Source organism: Palaemon carinicauda, chromosome 10 (genome assembly GCF_036898095.1).
Source record: "Palaemon carinicauda isolate YSFRI2023 chromosome 10, ASM3689809v2, whole genome shotgun sequence".
Lineage (NCBI taxonomy): Eukaryota > Metazoa > Arthropoda > Malacostraca > Decapoda > Palaemonidae > Palaemon > Palaemon carinicauda.
Genome location: NC_090734.1, coordinates 75,868,863 through 75,890,975, shown reverse-complemented (window position 1 = coordinate 75,890,975; position 22,113 = coordinate 75,868,863). Strand labels below are relative to the sequence as shown.

General features: G+C 42.6%; 1 protein-coding gene across 2 annotated transcripts in view; it reads left to right on the top strand.

The window, feature by feature from the left end:
* Positions 1-22,113, top strand: part of LOC137648651 (uncharacterized) — a 522,517-nt gene that overhangs the window by 374,395 nt on the left and 126,009 nt on the right. For both annotated transcript variants that reach the window (XM_068381656.1, XM_068381655.1), the window contains exon 9: positions 10,826-12,989. In XM_068381656.1, coding sequence (XP_068237757.1) covers positions 10,826-12,989 — 2,164 coding nt within the window. The remainder of the gene's footprint in view (positions 1-10,825; positions 12,990-22,113) is intronic.

Here is a 22,113-nt window from a genome sequence, read left to right as displayed (position 1 = left end):
AGAAGTATTTTTTTTCTTACTCTTCAAAATATAAGCTCACACTTTTCAGATTTTATTGATCAAATAAATTTTCCAGAATGAGTTAAGACTACCCTCAGCAGTAGGAGGAACATTATGTTTTAATTTTATTCATCGTCAATATGTATGGCACAGGCAACCCAATGGCTCTATTTAGCTCGTACTTTATTTTGCAAATGTGTAGGTATAGATTTTCAGCAGAATTCATGCTGAACATTTTTGTACCAGCCTTTGTTTGGTATAGCATACAGTATTTAAACTTCTGAATAAAGACAAAATTCTTGTGTTTGACTTATTATTTCTTCTATAGACTAAACTGGATGGTTAAGAATCAAAATTTTAATTGGATAATGATTAAGGCTATTTCAATTCTTTAGTTTTGTTTTGTACAGTTCATTACTTTTCTATAAAGATCCATTGAAAATTCAGGAAACTTATGTCTGTGAAGTGATTCACAATAGGGAAGTGGGTCAAGTTTTCATTGTAATGTTCCAAATTTCTTTGTCAACTTGTCATGGATACTACAAATTTTATGATTTGTATTTTTCCAAGCTATTCAAACCTGAGTCATTTATATGGGGCTACTTGTAGTTTCAATAAAAAAGAAAACGGATTTTGAGCAAAGCAAAAAATCTATTTTTGGGTGATATGGCCACGTCGTCCTGATGGAAGGTTCCCTCAGCTAGCTTTCTAAGGGATATTTGGCTACAGTGATACTCCCAGAGAATTGACCACAGGTCTCCAGAATTCTAACTCCTAGCGCGAGTATCCTTAAGAAAATTCTTAAGGATATCGCATAATATCAGGGGACGTATTTCTTGATACGACGCAGGGCAATCTTCACCCCGAATAGAGTTTTCGCTCTGAGGGGAAAGAGTGGCGAAATTGAAGGGAGCCGTCATCAAGGTCACCCGTTGGAGCCCCTTTTCTGTACTACTACGGCGTAACTCATTCCTTATAGCAATTAAGCATGGATGGTTACAGATAGGGTAGTTTCGGGTAGGGATTTGTACATATATGTACAGTATACTCCATTTCTAGAAAGGAGGGCGGGTCCATCAGGACGACATGGCCATATCACTCAAAAATAGATTTTTCGCTTTTCTCAAAATCTGTTTTCTGGGCTCCGAACCGTGTCGGCCAGTGAAATGCTCCTTTAGCACTATTTCTAAGGTATATAACTGCTATATATTACCAGAGAAAAAATTGCATGGGAATGCCAGGTTGAACCCAGCTCGCTCACCTGTATAAGGTGTCGATATAATACTGGGGCGCGATAAATCACAACCAGAGGCCTCGCACCATTTAGATGTCTCCTGTCAAAATCCCCGAACAGCGAGGCGCCGTTCAACCTCGTACTACTACTAACCAACCCACGCCAATGACGACACTCCTTTTTTAGCACGCAGTGTGATAACAATACTTTGTGTTGTGTGTACATTTCGCTGTTTTTCTCTGGATTTACTTCAAGATGTCCGACTCCACTGTCACTACATCTAAGTTAAGTACCAGATCTATGAGTTTTGAGATTTTGGAGGGAGCCTTGTCCGTTTTGGTTTATATTATTCAGTTTTTATTCACGACCTTGCTGGGTCTCCCTCGGTACAGGCTCCTTCCTCTCTCTCTCTCTCGTTCGTTCTAACGATTTTCAATTAGTCCTCCTTACTGATTGTTTCTCGTTGTGAACTTTATGGATCTCCACGGTTCACACACTGTATCAATTTTATATTGTCCTGTTTTATGATAACAGTTATTTCATATTCATGTGCGTATATTGGAGGTTGGCATGCCTGATCGCCATCGGCGTTCTTTTCCACATATCATATCTTAGCTTATTTACGTTCGCATGCCACGGACTCGCTTACTATTTTAACGTCATTCGTATGTTTGCATTAGTTCGAGGGGCTTTTATGAATCAGTTATTACAATTTAGTTTTCATTTTGTTAGCACTTCACTGACCCTGTGTTCTGTTGGTAGCCCTGCCTACTCCTAGTGCCGCCAGGCTTGTTCCTTTCTGTCTCTTGTTCGCGCCCTCGTTTGTTTTACAATTGATTTCTAGCTAATTTTATTATTGTTATTATCATCCAGCATGCCTTCCTCTCTTATTTACCACGTGTTATGTTTTTTATAGTGTTTTTAACCTTTCCACGTGATCATATCACTCGTGTGTGTGTGGCAGGTTGGTATACCTGATATCGTCTCGTAGCCCACCCACTCCTAGCCTCCTCCCGCCGATATCTTATAAGCGCCTATGTTCTCCTCCCGGGGGCATCCGCTTTGCACAGGCGGTTTCCCGTTGTTCTGTGAGGCATTCTATTATTTTTCATTAATGTACATTACGTTTCCCCACTACTCTACTCGGTCGTAGTCGTTTCTTTCCGTCGCTCGTTTGGCGACGTTCGGCGGGGAGTCTCGACTCGTTCCGTGGTACCTTGTTATGTTATTTAATATTAAGTTGTGTACGGGCTTCTCCCGCTTGGTCCCGCACTTCACGGACCCTTTTAAGATCCCCCCCCCGCCCTCTGTCACGCACCTCACGGACCTCATATAGATATATATATATATATGTTTAAAGACTTCCATTACGGGATCCCCGGGAGTAGCTTTTATTCATTACCATTCGGTCGAGTTTTTTAGTTGAGCCCCGGAGCCAACGTTATTCATTATTACTTGGATTCCCTTTATATTTTAGTCACTTTTATCTATCATATACGATCCTAGTTCTCAACCTTGCCATCCATGATATGATCACGAATAGGTTTGACTTAATTTAATTCATTAATTTAAGTTGATTTAATAATTTTATAATCAAGTAAAGCTGTTATTTGATTTTTTAAACACCGGGGTCCCCTGGGGGGTCCCCTAATTTGCCTTAATTCAATTATTAAGGCATTATTTATGAATAATTTTTATCATTTATTTGATATATGACTTATAACCCCCGGACCCCCCAGGGTCCCCTATTTGCCTTCATTCGTATGTTAGGCACTTATATGGATAGTTTTATCATGGGTTGATATATATATATATATATATATATATATATATATATATATATATATATATATATATATATATATATATATATATATATATATATATATATATCTATACAGCTATATATATTCAACTTTTATATCATGATAGTAACTTTTATAATATTTAAGCACTGGGACCTTCGGCCCCTAATTGCTTTCCTTTAAGATACTCATGTATCTTTTATCTTACAGACTGTCCGCTGTGCGATGACGGCATGTGTCGCTGTTCTCCACCAACCCTGCGGCCATAATGTGTGTCGTTCGCACGCTCACTGCTCTCTTCAAGTGGATGACCTAGCTGTTTGGCATCCGGACAACTGTCCTGTCTGCTACAAATTGGTTTCCACTCTAACATCTGAATCGGTGAGTGCAGTTACTTTATTACTTATTTATGGGGAGTCACATTTTAATGTCCTCTTTTATTATATTGTACTATAAGGCCACAGTCCTATGGACTTCCTGCATGCCTTATATGTGCCTACGAAGCCCTTGGGCTTCTTAGTTTTTTCTTTGGCACTTTTATCACTCACTAATAGTCTGTTCTCTTTCAGAGCACCCAGCTGGAAATGGAAACAGCCCGAGCTACCCTCAAGATCTGGGTTGGCGGGTTCGCCCGCAACGTGAAGGCCAGACAGCCATATGTCCTTTCTGAGGAATGGTGTTCCCTCCTCTACCCCAATGCTAAAACATCAGCTGCAGTCCCCAAAGCGCTAGCGGACCCGATCATCGAGACCATTGCTTCTCTTTTGCTGGCCCCGGACCAAGGGGAGACGGGCGCCACCCTAACTGAGGACGTCGCTACCCTCGACCTTGACGTGGAGCCCATGGCTCTGGATGATCCTGACGCAGGTAGGGACGTAGGTGAGTCAGGTGGTTCCCGGGCTGGGATTCCTCTCCCTAGCCCGGCTTTCTCTTCTACTTCGGACCAATCTTCCTTTCGCGGTTTTCCTGAGGCAACCGGGACTGATCTCAGCTCCCGACCCGTTCCACCCAAAGTGAAGGCTCCTCACAAGTCTTTATATAGAACCCACAAATCTTCCCAAGACCACAACCCTTCGAGATCGTCACCCTCGGAGGCTAAATCCTCCTCCACCAGAGTTTCTCAAGACCCAATTGCTGTGCCCTCAACCTCTCAAGAGGTAGTCTCTGTTCCGGCACCTGTTCCCCCCCAGGCGGGATCATTTAACATGGAGGAATTTTCTGACAAACTGTTTGCTCGTTTTGAGTCGATACTATCGTCTCATACGAAGCAATCACACGAGAGGATAGCTTCTGTGGAGAGCCTAGTCCAAGGCCTCATGAGTTCGGGGCTACCACCTCCTCAACAGCAGTACCCCATTCCCGACACCTCCAAGCTTCCTCCTTTCAATAAGAATAACCCTTGGAGGTTAGCATTGCATGCCCCCTTTTCGGAGGGTATGCTGTCAATCGAGGGTTTCGGTACACGGCCTCTTACTGACTACGAATTCTACCTGCCAGGTCTTGAATTCCCCTTCCCCGGCTACGCTCGCCTCACAGAAGAAGCTCTGATCCGTTTAGATAAGGTTCCAAAGGAAACTGTCATTTTTCCTAAAGAACAGGCACAGTGTGTCTTGGTTCGCCTGTTCCATGAGTGGCAATGTTTGAACACCATGATTACGGCCCACAAGAGTTCGTACACTATGTTTGTGGCCGACGACCAAACCCCTACACCATGTGCGACCAAGATTCTGGAGTCGGTCTTCCAGGCTATCAAAGATGAGAAGCCTTTACCACAACTCAGGGAGACCGACTTAACCTCCCTCCTCTTTCCGGGGGACAATGAATGTTGGCGGAATGCCCCAGCTACCTTTTCAGTAGGTAAGTTGAGCCCGGACTGTGCCTCGACGCAGTTCAGCGAACGGCTTCCCAAACTCCCAGAGTCTCTACTTAAATTAGAATTTGATTCTAGGTGCAGATTCGGCAGATCTCTCAATTCGCTCACCCTTTCCGAGTTGGCCGTTGCCACTTACAACGAGGAGGACCTCCTTAAGTCCCTCACTAAGTCGTTACTGCAAAACTTCATGGCTGACGCCTATGATTTTGCAAGCGCCAGGACCCCTTGTCGACGACACGTCCTCTCTGAAGCCACCATTAGGCACGAGCCTAATAAGCTCATCAAAGCTCCGGTCTGGGGCCCGGATCTTTTCCCGGAGGATTTGGTTAACTCGGCCCTTGGTGAGGCAGCTAGGGCCAACCAAAGCCTCAAAGTTAGGTGGGGCCTCGTCCCAAAGAGGAGATATGAGCCGACTGGTACCCCAATCCGAGGTAGGAAGAGACTGAGGCCTTTCCACTCTTCCCAATTCAGGGTTCCAACGGCTCCCCAAGGCCCCCAGCCTTCTACATCAAAGGGCCAGCAGCAAGAGCCATATGTCCTGGTCCCTCAGTCTCAAATCACCTCCACGTCCTTCTCCCCCGCCTTTAACCCCGTTTATGAGGCTCAGACCTCCTTCCGTGGCTACCAGCGTCACAGTGGTGCCAGGGGTGCCTTTCGCGCCCGAGGTAGCGGAAGGGGTTACCACCGGGGAAAGTCTACCCGGGGAAGCAGAGGAGGCAAATCATCCTCCACCCAATGATACAACGCAGGTAGGAGGGAGACTGTACCTTTTTCGAGACCGTTGGAAGTTCAGCGATTGGGCTTCCAGCATTATCTCCAAAGGACTAGGGTGGAGCTGGATACAGGGACCTCCTCCACCGAACAGCTTTTACCAATTGCCAACAGAAGAACTATGTTCCTTCACGACAGATCTGCTACAAAAGAATGCGATCCAAAGCATACGTCGCTTAAGATTTCAAGGGCGCTTGTTCAGCGTGCCAAAGAAAGGCTCAGACAAACGAAGGGTAATCCTGGACCTGTCTCGTTTAAATTCCTTCATTCGTTGCGACAAATTCCGTATGCTTACCGTCTCGCAGGTGCGGACCTTACTTCCCCGTGGGGCCGTCACCACCTCCATCGATCTTACCGATGTCTACTATCACGTTCCAATAGCAAGGCATTTTCGTCCTTTTCTGGGCTTCAAGCTAGGCAAACAAGCCTACGCATTCAAAGTGATGCCGTTCGGGCTCAACGTGGCACCCAGAATCTTCACCAAACTAGCAGAGACAGTCATTCAAGAGCTTCGCACTCAGGGAATACAGGTAGTGGCCTATCTAGACGATTGGCTAATCTGGTCAGACAATGCCCAGAATTGCCGCGTAGCAACGAACAAAGTCCTCACCTTCCTTCGTCAACTGGGATTCAAAGTCAACTTCGGAAAATCCCGCCTGGTCCCGGAGACCAAGTTTCAATGGCTGGGTCTACAATGGGACCTATGCTCCCATACGCTGTGCCTCCCCAAAGCCAAAAGGAAAGAGATTGCGAGGAAGACGAGGCAATTTCTCAGGGAGAAGTTGACCTCCAGAAGGAACCAAGAGAGGGTCCTAGGTTCCTTGCAGTTCGCCTCCGTGACAGACATCATCCTACGGTCCAAACTCAAGGACATAAACAGAGTGTGGAGATCCAGAGCAACTGCAAAACGCCGCGACAGACGTGCCCGCCTTCCCCCACTCCTGAAGAAAAGTCTACAGCCTTGGACGAAGGTCAAGAATCTCTCCAAGTCGGTTCCCTTACAACATCCGGTCCCGGGACTCGTCGTCCACACAGACGCCTCCTTAACAGGGTGGGGAGGTTACTCCGAACACAAGAAAGTCCAAGGGTTATGGTCATCAGTCTTCCGACACATGCACATCAACGTCCTCGAGGCCATGGCAGTCTTCCTCACTTTAAAACGTCTCAATCCAGCCAGGAATCTCCATATCAGACTGGTTCTCGACAGTGCAGTCATAGTTCACTGCCTCAACAGAGGAGGCTCCAGACCAGCCCAAATAAACCACGTCATGTTGCAGATTTTCTCCATGGCGGCGATGCACAAGTGGCACCTGTCAGCAGTCCATCTAGCAGGAGTCCGGAAGGTGGTAGCGGACTCCCTTTCCCGGACGACTCCGCTAGAGTCGGAATGGTCACTAGACCATCGGTCCTTCCAGTGGATACTATCTCAAGTCCCGGGTCTCCAGGTGGATCTGTTTGCGACGGAATTCAATCGCAAACTAGATTGTTACGTAGCCCCCAACCTGGACCCTCAGGCTTATGCCACGGACTCTATGATTCTAGATTGGAATACCTGGAAGACGATTTATCTGTTTCCTCCGGTGAATCTCCTGCTGAAAGTTCTGCACAAACTCAGATCCTTCAAAGGTCGAGTGGCTCTCGTAGCCCCCAACTGGCCCAAGAGCAATTGGTTCCCCTTGTTGTTAGAGCTAGGTCTCAGCCCCCGGCGGATTCCCAATCCAGTGCTCACACAGACAGTACAAACTCGCAATGTGTTCGCTTCCTCAAGGATTCTGAATGCCCTAACTTTATGGACTTCATGAAGTTCGCAGCCCAACGAGGTGCGAGCATCGATCCTTCGAATACTATTTTCCTGGAATCCGACAAAAGGGAATCTACTCTCCGACAATATGACTCAGCTGTCAAGAAATTAGCTAAGTTCTTGAGAGATTCCCAGGTTGAGAAAATGACAATGAACCTAACTGTGACATTCTTCCGGACCCTCTTCGAATCAGGTCTGGCAGCCAGTACCATTACTACAATTAAGTCAGCCTTGAAAAAGATCTTCCATATTGGTTTTAGCATTGATTTAACGGATTCATATTTCTCATCCATTCCGAAAGCTTTTGCCAGGCTAAAACCTTCCACTCGCCCTAGCGCAGTTTCCTGGTTTTTAAACGATGTTCTTAAGCTGGCCTCTGACACTCCAAATGAATCCTGTAACTATATGGCATTATTAAGAAAGTCACTTTTCCTTTTGAGCCTCGCCTCTGGCTCCAGAATCTCGGAATTGTCAGCTTTATCTAGAGACCCAGATCACATAGAGTTTCTCCCTTCCGGTGAGGTCCTTCTCTCCCCTAACAAAGTGTTCCTGGCTAAAAATGAGGATCCCCAGAACAGGTGGTCCCCCTGTAAGATTGTTCCACTTCCTAGGGATCCATCCCTGTGTCCAGTTACCACCCTGAAATCCTACTTAAGTAGAACTTCCACTACAACCACAGGGCCCTTATTTATTAGAGAGCACGGAGGAACTATTACCCTTAAAGGAATCAGGCAACAAATTCTTTATTTTATTAAACAAGCTAATCCTCAATCATTCCCACATGTCCATGATATTCGAGCTGTGGCTACCTCAATTAATTTTTTCCCCCATATGAAATTTGATGAGCTCTCAAAATATACCGGTTGGAAGTCCCCTAAAGTTTTCAAGCGCCAGTACCTAAAACCTTTAGAAGCTCTTAGATTTGCCACAGTAGCTGCGGGGAATGTAGTTCCTCCCGAGGGTACTGAGTCCTAATCACAAAGTCTTGCTCTGTCCTCTTTCCCTCCTGCCTGGCTTACCTGTTGTTTCTACCTGTTTTATTTACCATGATGTATTATTTATTATTCAATTGATCGATTTCTCGAATTATTTTGATTTCACTTGTTTTTGAAATCCCAGAGCTGGCCTTCCTTTGTTATGTTAATTATTTATATCTATGATTGCATGCTTTACTGCATTTTGCTTACCAAGCTGTATGAACATTATTCATACCTGTTGACTTTCCCTTCGGGTTTCATTTTGTTTAGGTATCATGTCTAATTGTCTCTCTTTTACGTGTTGATCTGTTTACGGGTTTCCATGTCCCTCTTTTTTTTATATTAAAATTCATCAGCTATATTAATTTTGTGTTATTCCCTCCAGGTAGTTAGCCTTATTGGGTCCCCATTCTCTGGTACGATTTCACTGGCCGACACGGGTCGGAGCCCAGAAAAGGGATTTTGACGAAGGAAAAATCTATTTCTGGGGGAGAGACCCGTGTCGCCCAGTGAACCCGCCCGTCCCTCCCTAATTGGGCCCCAATCTGGGGTGCTATAAGGAGTGACGTCACTGGCGTGGGTTGGTTAGTAGTAGTACGAGGTTGAACGGCGCCTCGCTGTTCGGGGATTTTGACAGGAGACATCTAAATGGTGCGAGGCCTCTGGTTGTGATTTATCGCGCCCCAGTATTATATCGACACCTTATACAGGTGAGCGAGCTGGGTTCAACCTGGCATTCCCATGCAATTTTTTCTCTGGTAATATATAGCAGTTATATACCTTAGAAATAGTGCTAAAGGAGCATTTCACTGGGCGACACGGATCTCTCGCCCAGAAATAGATTTTTCCTTCGTCAAAATCCCTTTTCTAAGAAAAGGATTATGTCATAATCCCCTCCCGAAACTACTCTATCTGTAGCACCATGCTCAATGCTACAAGGAATGAGCAGCCATTTTGGGGCCTGTAATAGTAGGGGAGGAAGGGTAACCTTGATAACGGCTCCCCTTCAATTTTGCCACTCTTACCCCTCAGAGCGAAAACTCTATTCGGGGTGAAGATTGCCACGTGTCATATCAAGATATACGTCCCCTGATATTATGCGATATCCTTAAGAAAAATTTTAAGGATACTCGCGCCAGGAGTTAGAATTCTGGAGACCTATGGTCAATTCTCTGGGAGTATTACTGTAGCCAAATATCCCTTAGAAAGATGTCTATAGGAAGCTTCCATTAGGACGACATGGCCATCTCACCCAAAAATAGATTTTTCGCTTTGCTTCAAAATCTGTTTTCGCTTAACTGTATTCAATGATAATGCATGTATTTTTTGCATTTTAGTATCGTATTTTTAAATAAAAATAGCAAATTCTAATCTTTTCTATTGTTTACGTTGAGTTCAGTTCAGTTCAGTTGCAGGGCGAAGGGATTGGCCTTTCCATCGGTACCTCTTAGTTTTCTTCTTTATTTTAGTTCTTTTATTTTCTTCTCCCTTTTTTTCCCACATGTGATATATGTATTCTTTTCGTTTTTTTATTCATTCTTCATTGAATAGAATGTTTCCTATTATCTTTTTTCTTTCCTCTTCATGTGGTTGCCGCAATTCTCTTATTTTTCTTCTTTCATCTCTGAGGTTTGGACAGTAAAGTAAGAAATGGGCGATGCTATCTAAATCGGCTTTTATCCCTGCGTGGTCCACTGTAGGTAACCTTAATTTTCTGATCAATTGGCTCCCATATTATTAAGACATGCTACCTAAGGATATTTTATATTTCTTAAAAGAAACAATTATTACTTTATCAATCATTTTTTAATTTGTTACAGAGAGAGAGAGATCATAGGTTGCTTGCTTACACCTTGTTATAATTTCAACTGCCGTCTATTCTCCTATAGTAAAGGAGGATTGTTTGGATTCGTGTGGGAACATACATGAAATAAAGTTTTTTTAAGCTTGATATGTAACCACAGATGACATTTATTTAGTTTATATATGCAATTGATAAGCAGTATTGGCCTATTGTCTGTGTGGTGAGATAAGTAGTTTTTTATGTTTAATTCAAGTAAATACAGTACAATGGTAACTGGTTATGCAGCAGTCAAATATTTCTTTTTTTAAGAAATATTAATTAGATCATTTCAATTGGTTTCAATAGTTTTGCCCAGATTGAAAGAGGTCCTAGATCATCTAATTCTGGAAAATTGAGGGTGTATTTTGTCAAGCGTATTGTCAATCTCATTTTTTTACTGTATTCTCTACCAATTTTAGACAGTGTTTGATTAAACATTGAATTTTTGAAGAATAGCTTTCTGTTACCATATTTCACAATAATGCTCAGTTCTGTCTGATATGTTTTTCTTTATTTTTCAGGTTTACTCTATATTCTTGTGAAGATTGTGGTACCGTATTGCACTCCGAAAGGTCCCTGAAAATACACAGGCGTAGATTTCATGAGGAATGGGATGATGAGTGCTATATTTGTGGAGAAAAGTTTTTGAATCAGCATTATGTGCGAAGCCATGTTAGAGAGGTTCACAGTGAAGAAAATTCCTTTGAATGCCGTTACTGTTCTTTCCGATGTTCACTTTTGAAAGAATTCTTCAAGCACTGTAGAGTACATAAAAAATCACAAGTTTGTGGTAACTGTGGAAAGAAGTATGCCTCACCAAAACTTTTTCAAGATCATATTATAAACTGCAGTTCTAAACCTGATGCAAAGTTTGACTACATTAATGATGTTGATTGTGAATATCCAATAAAAATTCCAAAGGGTCTTGAAAAGAAGGACAACTGTATTTCTTATCAAACTCCAATTGATATTAATTCTTGTAAAAAGAAATTAGCAAAGCTGGAGAACAATAGCAAAAAGAGAGATTTAGAATATAAGATAGAATCAAAACATTATAGTCAACAAATTAAGAAAATGGCTTTAGAACAATCTACTAGAAGTCGCAGTAAAGGTCGATATAGAACTCATAGATGCTACCTATGTTTTAAGTTATTTTCAAACAATGCAGACCTTGATGCTCATAAAGAAGTATATCATCAGGTTAAATCATCACAGCCTGTTAGAGTGAAAACTGACGATTCTCTTGGAAAGGAAGAGGAGGATACTTTAGAAGTTTTAAATACAAATGAGTTTGGATCATGCAATGATGATATGATCGAGGGAGTTCAGATAAAGTCAGAGCCTCCTGACATTACAGAGAGTATTGAAAATGTCACTATTGTCTTGGATGAATACATGAACTTATCTCAGGTTATCAAACCATTGTGCATTGCCTGTAAGGCATATACAAAAACAGACTTTAGAGAGTCTTGTAAGTTGTTCCAAAATATTTCAAAGTTTGACCAGTCAGAAGCTCTGAAAAAGTTTGAGAAATTTTTTCCATGTGCCCTTAATCACGAGTCTCTTATTGGGCCTTGGGTTTTGTGTAAAAAGTGTTCTGTGCTTATCGACAAAATTACAGACATGGAAGAGAAACTCTTTTCTATGAAGACTGATCTCATGTCTCGTCTGCAAGGAAACGAAGAAGGTTCAATTGCTGATGCTTATAATAAATCAGATGATGATGACAAGAAAGGAGAGCAATTGCTTTGTAAACTAAGGAAAGATAGTGTTTCATTTCACCCATCGCTCAATATTCTTAATGATGCTTTTGATACTGAAAAGTATGTAAGAGAGAGCTTTGAGATAATGGAAATAATACAACCTGCTAAGAGAAAACGTAGTCATGGTAATAAAGGAGAAAAACTTGCACCTATACTTCTAAGTGATGATGAACATGAAGACTTTTCTCCCAATAATGGGTCTGAATTTGTCTCAAATACAGAAAATATGGAAATTGATGGGGACAAGAGTGCTAAAGAAAGTGTCTTAAAAATACCAGTTAACCTTAGTAGTGTTAAGAAAGAAATAGCAGATGACGTAATTGAAAGGTCACATGACATTAAAGGGACAAATATCAAAAGTGAGCCTTTTCATCGTGAACTTGAGCCAGTTATTCCAGAAACTGGCAATAATTCTAGTTGGAAAGAGGATAAGGACACTCGTGTAAATACAGAAGAACAGTTAACCGATGATTTCTTACTTCCTATAGCTAAACCAAAGAAGGATAATCAACTAGATCCTGAATATTTTCATCATCAGCTTTTACGAGGTGATTTTGAGACTTCCCAAAAGAAGCCATGTAAAGGAATCACAACTGAGGAGTTAGAAGGAGAGAGTGTTTCAAATGAAGTGTGTCAGAAAAAAGTAATAGCTCCATTAGATTCAGAATGTTTTCCTTCCAATTCATCAAAGATTTTGAACAAAACTGAAGTTAAACCAGATGAAGGAGATTCTGTATCCCAGCTTAGTAATATTCAAGAAGTTTTGAAAGAATTTGATGAAAAGAATGAAAACCTTAATTTAAAAGATATTGGGCATAAGATGGATCATAGCAACAATTTTGAAACTTTCAATGAGGATATTGAAGCAAAAGAAGAAAACTCCAAAGTCATCCCTCATGAACCATTGCAGAAACCGTTTATGGTAAGGCATCTAATTATTTTCACTATTAGATTTTCATATACAGTAGGTGTAATCAGAAATATCACAAATTTTAAAAATTATTGGCATTTTTCCTAGCTACACAAACCTGAGTCTTTTAAGTAGGAAATATGTTTTCAGCGCAAGCTTAATGGCCGTAAAATCATTTAACGAGCAGTTAATTGATAGGTTGGAGCAAGGGCGAAGAACCTTGCCCCCACCTGTCAAAATCTCTTCACTTATAACATTTAGGCTCAGGACTGAGAGGGGTGGGTGAGGAGAGAAGTTTAACCCAAAGGACTCATGTTTGTGTTGGTAGGAAGTATAAAAGCAACTTTGATAATTTGTGATATGTTCCTACGCAAAATACAAATCATCTTCCTTTAGGTAGAGAGTGTCACTGCTTGATAGGTTGAAGTCTCCCTAGAACCGAACTGGTTGTTTTTTTTCTTTCCTGGAAATGTCAATCTACCTAGTCCCAAATGGGAGTGAACATGACTCAGTAACCTCCTATCTGTCTATCATAGGAATGAATAGGCAATAGGGTATAGCCTGCCCAAGAAGATTGGTACGTGGTCAAAGGAGGGATCCCTTCCCCTGACGGGGATAGCATTCCAGAATAATATACCTGGCATACGATGATCAATTGGTTGGTATATATTCCACCACCCTTCCCATCATGTAAGGAGGATGGGGGAGAACTTCTCCAGGTTCTAAAGAATGGATCTCAGAAGTGGAGTTTACCATCATCAAATCAGATTCAGTAAGTAACACTTCAACTGCTTCGTTCCTAAGAAAGGGGTAGAAAGAAGGAAGGCGAAGAGCTTGTCATATTGCCTCCATTCCAGACTTACATCTATATATTACTATAGACAAGATACTTATCATCTTACATGGGAGCTGGGTTTGCTACACAACTACCACTAGACCAGCCACCACAAGACCAAGTGCAAAGGCATCAAGTGATATTTAGGTAGTCCTGTAGATTAAAGGCTTTGAAGGACATCTGGTGCATACACACCTCAACCTTCAACACCAGGTCAACTGCAAGATTCCTCTTGAAGGCAAGGTTGGGCCTAACCCCTAAATTCCCAAGTTATGGTCCTAGTTGGTACCCGAACCCTCTCAGCCGTGAAGTCTGAAAGAGAACACGTTCTAGACACTTTTTCTTGGTTTTGTCAATGCTAAGGAAGAGGCACTGATGCTCAGTTCCAAGGTGTCGAGACTTCTTCAAATAGCACCACAGAGCCCTTATGGGACACAAAAGCATCTCTTCTCTGTGCCACACAACACTTCATGTAGAGAGAGGATGTGGTCATCCCTCGGCGAGTTACTACTTTGACCGTGATCCCTGGCACTAAACTTGGGAGCTCCTTCCACCTCTCAGCATGGGAAATTAAGAAAGAGACTGTGTAACTTACCTAAAGTCTTTACCAGTACTAAGGCAGCAAAGACAGTCTTTGAGAGTCAGAATCTTAACTGAGGCCTTCTCAAAGGCTTGGATGGGTATAAATGAGAGCTTTGAGAACGAGGGTCATGTCCTCCTCAGGGACCTGAGATACCGAGATCATCAAGACTGTACGAAGCCACTCACAAGCATAAGCAACTCCTATTCTTGTTCTAATATCCAATACTTCAAGACATTTTGACTTGGATAAGACTAAATAGTTACTTAGCTTATAGTCCGTGAGACAAGGTGTTAATCGGTACTATTTTAAGGGATCAAACCAAATTTTTATTTTTGTATATGTATATGACTGTAGTTGAAAAATATGCTATAGTATTAGATTTAAGGTAGGTTTTAGGTACGGTTAAGGATTTTCCAGTCAGGCAGTACTAGTTTGGTACTCCAACATTGATATGTTGTCATTTTATGACAATGTCCATCTAATCCCTTAGATTTGACATTTTTGGCTTATTACAGAGGTTTCAAGAAAGTAGAGTTAAAGACTTCCAACTATCCAAATTAGGAAAGTAAACCACAATTGGGTTTTATCATGAGCAGGATAATATAATCTAAACTTACTGGTAGAACATTGCAGTGTATATTTACTTTGGTAACCAGCAACTAGCTTAGTAATTTAAGTACTGTACTTCTTTATACTCACCTTAACGGAGCATAAATATGCCTAATACTTGCAACATAATATGGAGCTGCTATTGATTTACAAATACAACCAAATTTACAAACTAACACAAGGCAAATTTTTTTCAATGAAATTGAACTGACATCAGCAAACAAAACATAAATAAACCACATGTTTTACTTACTTACTTACTTTGATGGCTGCTTTTTCGGTCCCATACAGCAGGAGAACCCTACTCTCTACAGGACCTCCACTGTCGTTTTACCTTATTCGTCCAGAGTATTTAACATTTCATGTCTCGTATTCTTCATCTACTGTTAAATCGTCTCTGTCAAAAGACTCATGAAATAAGAAAGTCTTCAGTTTTGTCTTGAAAGCCTTAATGTCTTCAATCATTTGAATGTTTCGTGGGAGCTTATTGTATAGTCTCGAGGCTGCATAATTAAAGGCTCTGGAGCCTACAGTAGACATATATCTAGGTTCCAATAGTTTGAAACCATCTGTAACTAATCTTGTGTCGACACGATTTGTTGGCTGCGCAATATGTAGCAATTCTCTTAAGTATTTTGGATGCCCGGTTCTGATAACTTGGTGGGTTATTGTACATATTTTAAATTCAATTCTCACTTTAATCGGCAGCCAGTGTAAATCGATTAGTATAGGGTGATCCTCTCTCCAGGTGGGACACCTTTTATCAGTCTTGCTCCTCTGTTTATTATGTTTTGTAATTTCTTAAGTTGCACTTAAATTATAGTAGATAGAGTTACAGTAGTCAATCCTGGTAATAACCAGTTTATTGCAAGTTTCTTTACAGAATTTTCCTCCAGGTACTTTTTTATAAACGCAATATTTCTTAGATAATAACCAACAGTTTTTATTACATTATTTATTTGGGCATTTAGAAACAGGTTACAGTCAAGAAATACACCTAGATCTGAAACTTTACTAGCTATCGGCACTGAGTCATTATTTATGTTCATTTGAAGATCACCTAAGTTTCTCACGCTGTTCCTCTTTCCCACCACCATGAATTCAGTTTTGTTCTCATTTAATTGTAGTTGTTTGAATGTCATCCATTCTCTAACACTATCAAGGATTCAGTTTAGAGTTTCAGTAGTGTCATGTATATCATTTATGGAGAAGTAAAATTGTGTGTCATCTGCAAATAGTTTGAACTTCACGCCATGCCTTTGTAGTACTGTATACTATAGATGCAGAATAAGATTGGGCCAAGTACACTTCCCTGGGGTACCCCTCTGTTTAAGGGTTCATATGATGAATAAGAGTTTCCAATTTGTACACAGTAATTTCTACCAATTAAGTAGTCTTTTAGGTATTGGAAGGCTTGATCTTCAACGCCGATGGACCGTAGATCATTTAGTAGCAGTTCATGCACAACTGTATCAAAAGCAGCACTGAGATTGAGGAGAATTAAGATCCCACATTTATTTTCATCCATCATTTCTAGCATATCATTTACAACAGAGCAGATGGCTGTCTCTGTAGAGTATAGTTTTCTGTAAGCAGATTGGTTGTCGGGCAAAGCTTCTATTACTTCTAAGTGGCTGACTAGTTGTTCAAGAAGTACATATTTTAGCTCAAACTATTGTAACATGTTGCTACAGTAGCAATTTATATGAATATATTTACACAATTATCTTAAACTTACAGTATCATATTGTGGTTGCATTTTAAACACACTTGTTGTGAATCACAACATCCTACGCAACACAAAGACACTTTGTATATTGCCAACTCAGACTTTGTACTTTATTTACAGCTGTTCAGTCAAAATTAAGTTTTGTCGAACTTGTATAGCAACCAAAGCTCCCCTTCTAGTTAGTCTTTCATTAGAGACTGTATTTACTGGAGCTTCTTCAGGCTCTTTATCTGAGCTTTATTTTAAGGGTTACAATATAACACTGGGTCTAGTAATTATGCTCACGCTGGTCTATAATTGAATCACCCTTGTCACTACAATACCTCCCAGGAACAGCCCGATTATCTTTCCTAGTTTCCATTTAGCTCCGGTCCATCATCATGTATAAGGACTAATTCTCCAAGCTTAGGCCAATCTAAACTACTAACTTTGTTGTTATGAGTCTCTCTGAGAGCAGATAAATATTCTCTTTTCCATCTATGCCATAGGTGAACACAAAGGTGGGATATATATTTAAATGTCTTTATAACTACTTCAGTAGTACTTATTGTTGAGTCTGAAAAGAATTCTTCCCAAGAGATTACCTCTTTCGAGAATGTATGTTGCTTTCTACCTTATAACAAATGAGTAGGAGTTAGAATTTCAAGCTGGTTTAGAACTCCGGGATCATAACTGCAAAAAGTTACAATAATGGAGTCATAATGAAAAAAAAAAAGGAGTAAGATAATGGGTGGGGAATGTGATTTGTGCTGATTACAAACTCTCGTTTCTTGAGATAAGTTCCTCCTTGATTTTGCATCTTGTAGACTTAGGACAAATGATGGCAAATTAAGGGATTTTGACGAAGGAAAAATCTATTTCTGGGGAGAGACCTGTGGCGCCCGGTGAAAATTCCTTCTTTTCTAATATAAATTTTCCGAATATACTAGAGAAAGATAAAAGCATGTAATGCAGAGGTTACTACCCTCGCGCGAGCACCTTGTGGGTGTCGTGTATAAAGCAAAGGCGCGTGAAAGCCACTATTCACAGGCTGTCTTCCATTTAGTTAATTCCTTCGTCAAAGGGATGGGCCGATACAAAGGCACCAGCCAAGCTACCAGAGCCACGCCACCCACGCCCCGACGCGAGCGCCATCTGAACAACATCCTTCTGTATTGGACATGATGGCTCGGAAAGGAAAGGGTGGGATCGTGCAAAAGAATAGGGAAGGGTTTCACCGGACGCCACAGGTCTCTCCCCAGAAATAGATTTTTCCTTCGTCAAAATCCCTTTTCTGGGTCGACCAGTGGCGGCCGGTGAAAATGTACCAGAGAATGCCTTCCAAGCCCAATAATAATTAGTAATGAGGGGAGAGAAAAAAACACCATGTAAGGAAAACCATTTATTATATTAAGGTAAGTAAGCATGAATCATAAACTAGTCACAGGACATAGTGAGCGTAAGGCTAAACAAACATGATAACAAGGAAGCCTCCGAGTATCAGAGCACAACAAGCAACAAAACTGACATGGCTAAGAATATCCCAACACTAAATTACGGTAAACACATTAAAAGTTAAAATCATCTTAACCTAATATGTAATAAACTAGGGCTAACGAACCACCAAGGAAGCGGCGTCGTGGTGCGAGTGGCGGGTAGGAGGGAGAAGAAAAGAGATGGATGAAAGGAAGAACAAGAGATCACTGGGGAGAGATACGGCTCCCAGCTGCAACCGTTGGGTATTTAAGGGCCTGTAAGTTCTTTAGATAGTGGCGTTTGAAGACCATAGGAGATTTCCAACCCGTGTACTTTTTAAGGTCATCAAAATCCATATTTTGGAAATAATTGATGGAGGTAGCTACTGACCGGATATCATGAGCATGGGGAAATGATCCCGGATTGGCTTGTTTAATGAAGTATAGGATCTGTTGCCTAATACCCTGAATGGAAATGGTACCTCCTTGTTCTCTGATAAACAAGGGGCCGGACGATCGGGTAGCAGTTCTAGCTAAAAAGGCCCTGAGAGTAGTGACTGGACATAGAGAAGTATCTTGGAGAAGAGGAACAATCTTCCAAGGGGACCACCTATTTTGGGGGTCCTCATTTTTAGCTAGGAACGCCCTGTCCGGAGAAAGAAGTACTTCACCTGAAGGGAGGAAATTGATGTTTTCCGAGTTTCGTGAGAGAGCTGCTAGTTCTGAGATTCTAGCACCCGAGGCCAAAGCTGTTAGAAATAAAGTCTTCCTAAGAAGAGTGATATAGGAGCAAGATTCGTTGTCCGTGTCGGAGGCAAGTTTGAGGACATCATTCAGAGACCAAGAGACCTTTTGTGGGCGAACCGAAGGTCGAAGCCTAGCACAAGCTTTTAGAATAGATGAGAAATAAGAATCTGCCAGGTTAATGTTAAACCCAACCAGGAAGACCTTCTTCAAAGCTGACTTAATGGTGGTTATAGTGCTAGCTGCTAGGCCTTTGTCAAATATGGACCTAAAGAAGATGGCTAAATTAGGAGTCATAACAAAATGGTCTGAATTTTTTAAGAAATCTGCTAGTTTCTTAACTGCCGAATCATTTTGGCTAATCGTAGAGTCCCTTTTGTCTGATTCTATAAAGAGGACATTATCCGGGTCGATGTTCGCATCCTTACGAGCCGCAAACTTCATGAAATCCACAAAGTTAGGGTTTTGGCTATCCTTGAGGAATCTGACACAGTCCGAGTTTGGACCACTTGGGTCAGTTTGGGGAATGGGATCCGGAAGGGACGGAGTTTCAACTCGAGGAGGAGAGGAAACCAACTGCTCTTTGGCCAGTGAGGTGCCACTAAAGCCACTGCCCCGTGGAAGGAGCGGAGTTTGTGTAAGACTTTCAGTAGAAGATTCACTGGAGGGAATAAGTAGATCTTCTGCCAATGGTTCCAATCCAGGGTTAATGCGTCCTTGGCATAAGCCTGAGGGTCCAGGTTCGGGGTCACATAACATGGGAGTTTGTGATTGAGTTGGGTCGCAAATAGATCTACCTGGAGACCTGGAACCAGCCTGAGTATCCACCGGAAGGAGTGTATGTCTAGGGACCATTCTGATTCCAGTGGTTTTGTCCTGGATAATGAGTCTGCTATCACATTCTGGACTCCTGCTAGGTGAGTTGCTGACAGGAACCAGTCTTTGTCGGCTGCCAAGGCGAAGATAGTGACCAGGATCTGATTCAGGTTGGGTGACTTGGATCCCCCTCTGTTGAGGCAGTGGACTACTGCTGTGCTGTCTGAGACTACTCTGATATGGGTCGACCTTGGAGGAGAGATTCTCTTCAGGGTCAAGAACACTGCCATGGCTTCGAGAACATTGATATGGAACTGCTTCATGGCGGGTGACCAAGAGCCCTGAAACATCTGATGTTGGGAGTAACCCCCCCATCCACTCAGAGACGCGTCGGCATGAATTGTCACTTGTAGAGAGGGGAACTGTAGAGGAACCGATTTGGAGAGGTTCCTCCGTTCGGACCATGGTCCAAGTCTCATTTTTAAGACAGAGGGGATCTTCGAGATCTTGTCTCTCAAAGGTATTGTCGCTCTCTTTCTCCAAACTCGATTGATGTCTTTGAGTTTGGCTTTTGATAGGAGATCGGTCAGTGAGGCAAATTGGAGAAGGCCGAGGATGCGTTCTAAAGCTCTTTTGGACACCTGTTTGTGTTTGAGAAAGTTCCTGACCTTGGAAGCTATCTCCCTTACCTTCTTGGGAGGAAGGGAGAGCCTGTGCTTTGAAAGGTCCCACCGGATGCCTAACCATTCGAAGTGGCTTGATGGTTGTAGGCGAGACTTTCGGAGATTGACTTGGAATCCCAGTTTGGCAAGAAAGTGAATCACCTTCGACGTAGCTCTGTTGCATTCCTGGTTCGACTGGGCCCAAATGAGCCAATCATCCAGATAGGCGATGATCTGTATCCCTTGGTGTCTGAGCTGCTCGAGCACCGTCTCTCCCAGTTTCATGAATATCCTGGGGGCAATGCTGAGACCGAAGGGCATGACTTTGAATGCAAAGGCTTTCTTGCCGAGACGGAAGCCTAGGTAAGGAGAGAAGTTTCGAGCTACTGGGACATGATAATAGGCGTCGGTAAGATCGATAGAGGTGGTGATGGCCCCACGGGGAAGTAAGGTCCGTACCTGAGAGATAGTCTGCATACGGAACTTGTCGCAGAGGATGTAAGAGTTTAGTTTCGACAAGTCCAGAACTACCCTCAACGCTGACGACTATTTCTTCGGGACTGTAAACAGGCGGCCTTGAAATTTCAGGGATCGAACCCGTTTGATCGCTTTCTTCTTGAGTAACTCAGTGGTGTACTCTTCCAGTATGGGAGTGGGTCTCTGGAAGAAGGTCACTGGTGGAGGAGGAGATCCCTGTGACCATTTCCAACCCAAGCCCTTGGATATATGCTGTGAGCCCATGGACTGAAGGTCCAATGGTCTCGGAAGTGATAAAGTCTCCCTCCTACCGGCATCACATCATTGGGAGGGAGTGAACCTAGGTCCCCTCCCTCCACGGGCACCCCTTGCTTTAGGTCCGCCTCGCTGGCGGAACTGTCCTCTACCTCTGAAGCTTCCTCTCTGGTGTCCACGAAAGGAACCGGAGGATTCGTAGGTAGGGTTGTATGCAGGAGAGGACATCCAAGTGGGATTGGGCTGTGTACCAGGGGGAGCAGTGAGGTAGACTACTTGCTGAGGGGGAGCCGGTTGTTGAGAAGTCGAAACAGAGGAAGACTGTGTCGACGAGTTACCCCGGACCGTCTTGTAAGGAATAAACCTCTGCTTCTTCTTGAAGAACGTCTGTTTCTGGGATTCGATCCTTCTTTTGGTCGAGAGACCCCACCTTACTTGCAAATTTTGGTTTGCCCTCGCCGCGTCCTGAAGAACCTTATCAACTTCGTTCTGAGGGAAGAGGTTCTTACCCCAGCAGGAGGACGCTATCAGCCTGTTCGGTTCATGTCTGATGGAGGCCTCCGACAGAACAAACTTCCTGCAACTAACTCGAGCCGACCAGAAGTCATGGAGGTCTATTTGGTAGGACAGCAGCAGGTTCTTTGTGATGACTCTGAACAGTGTTTCCTCTGGGTAAACTGATGCTAGGGACTCTATGGAGGTGATGAAGTGGAGGGACCTAGCTAGTCTATTACGGGTCTCGAACTCAGTTTTGAGAAGACTCTCTAGTAATCTGGGGAGCTTCTCAGAGAAAAGAGTAGAGGCACAGTCCGGGTCTAGCTTCCCCACTGTGAAGGTAGAAGACGCGTCGTCCCAGGTTGCAGAGGTACCCGGAATAAGCAATGAGGTGGGGTCCGTCTCCTTGAGAGCCGGCATGGAAGAGCCTTCCTTGATGGCCTGTATTGTCAGCTCTGTGATTTTGTCTATGAGCGG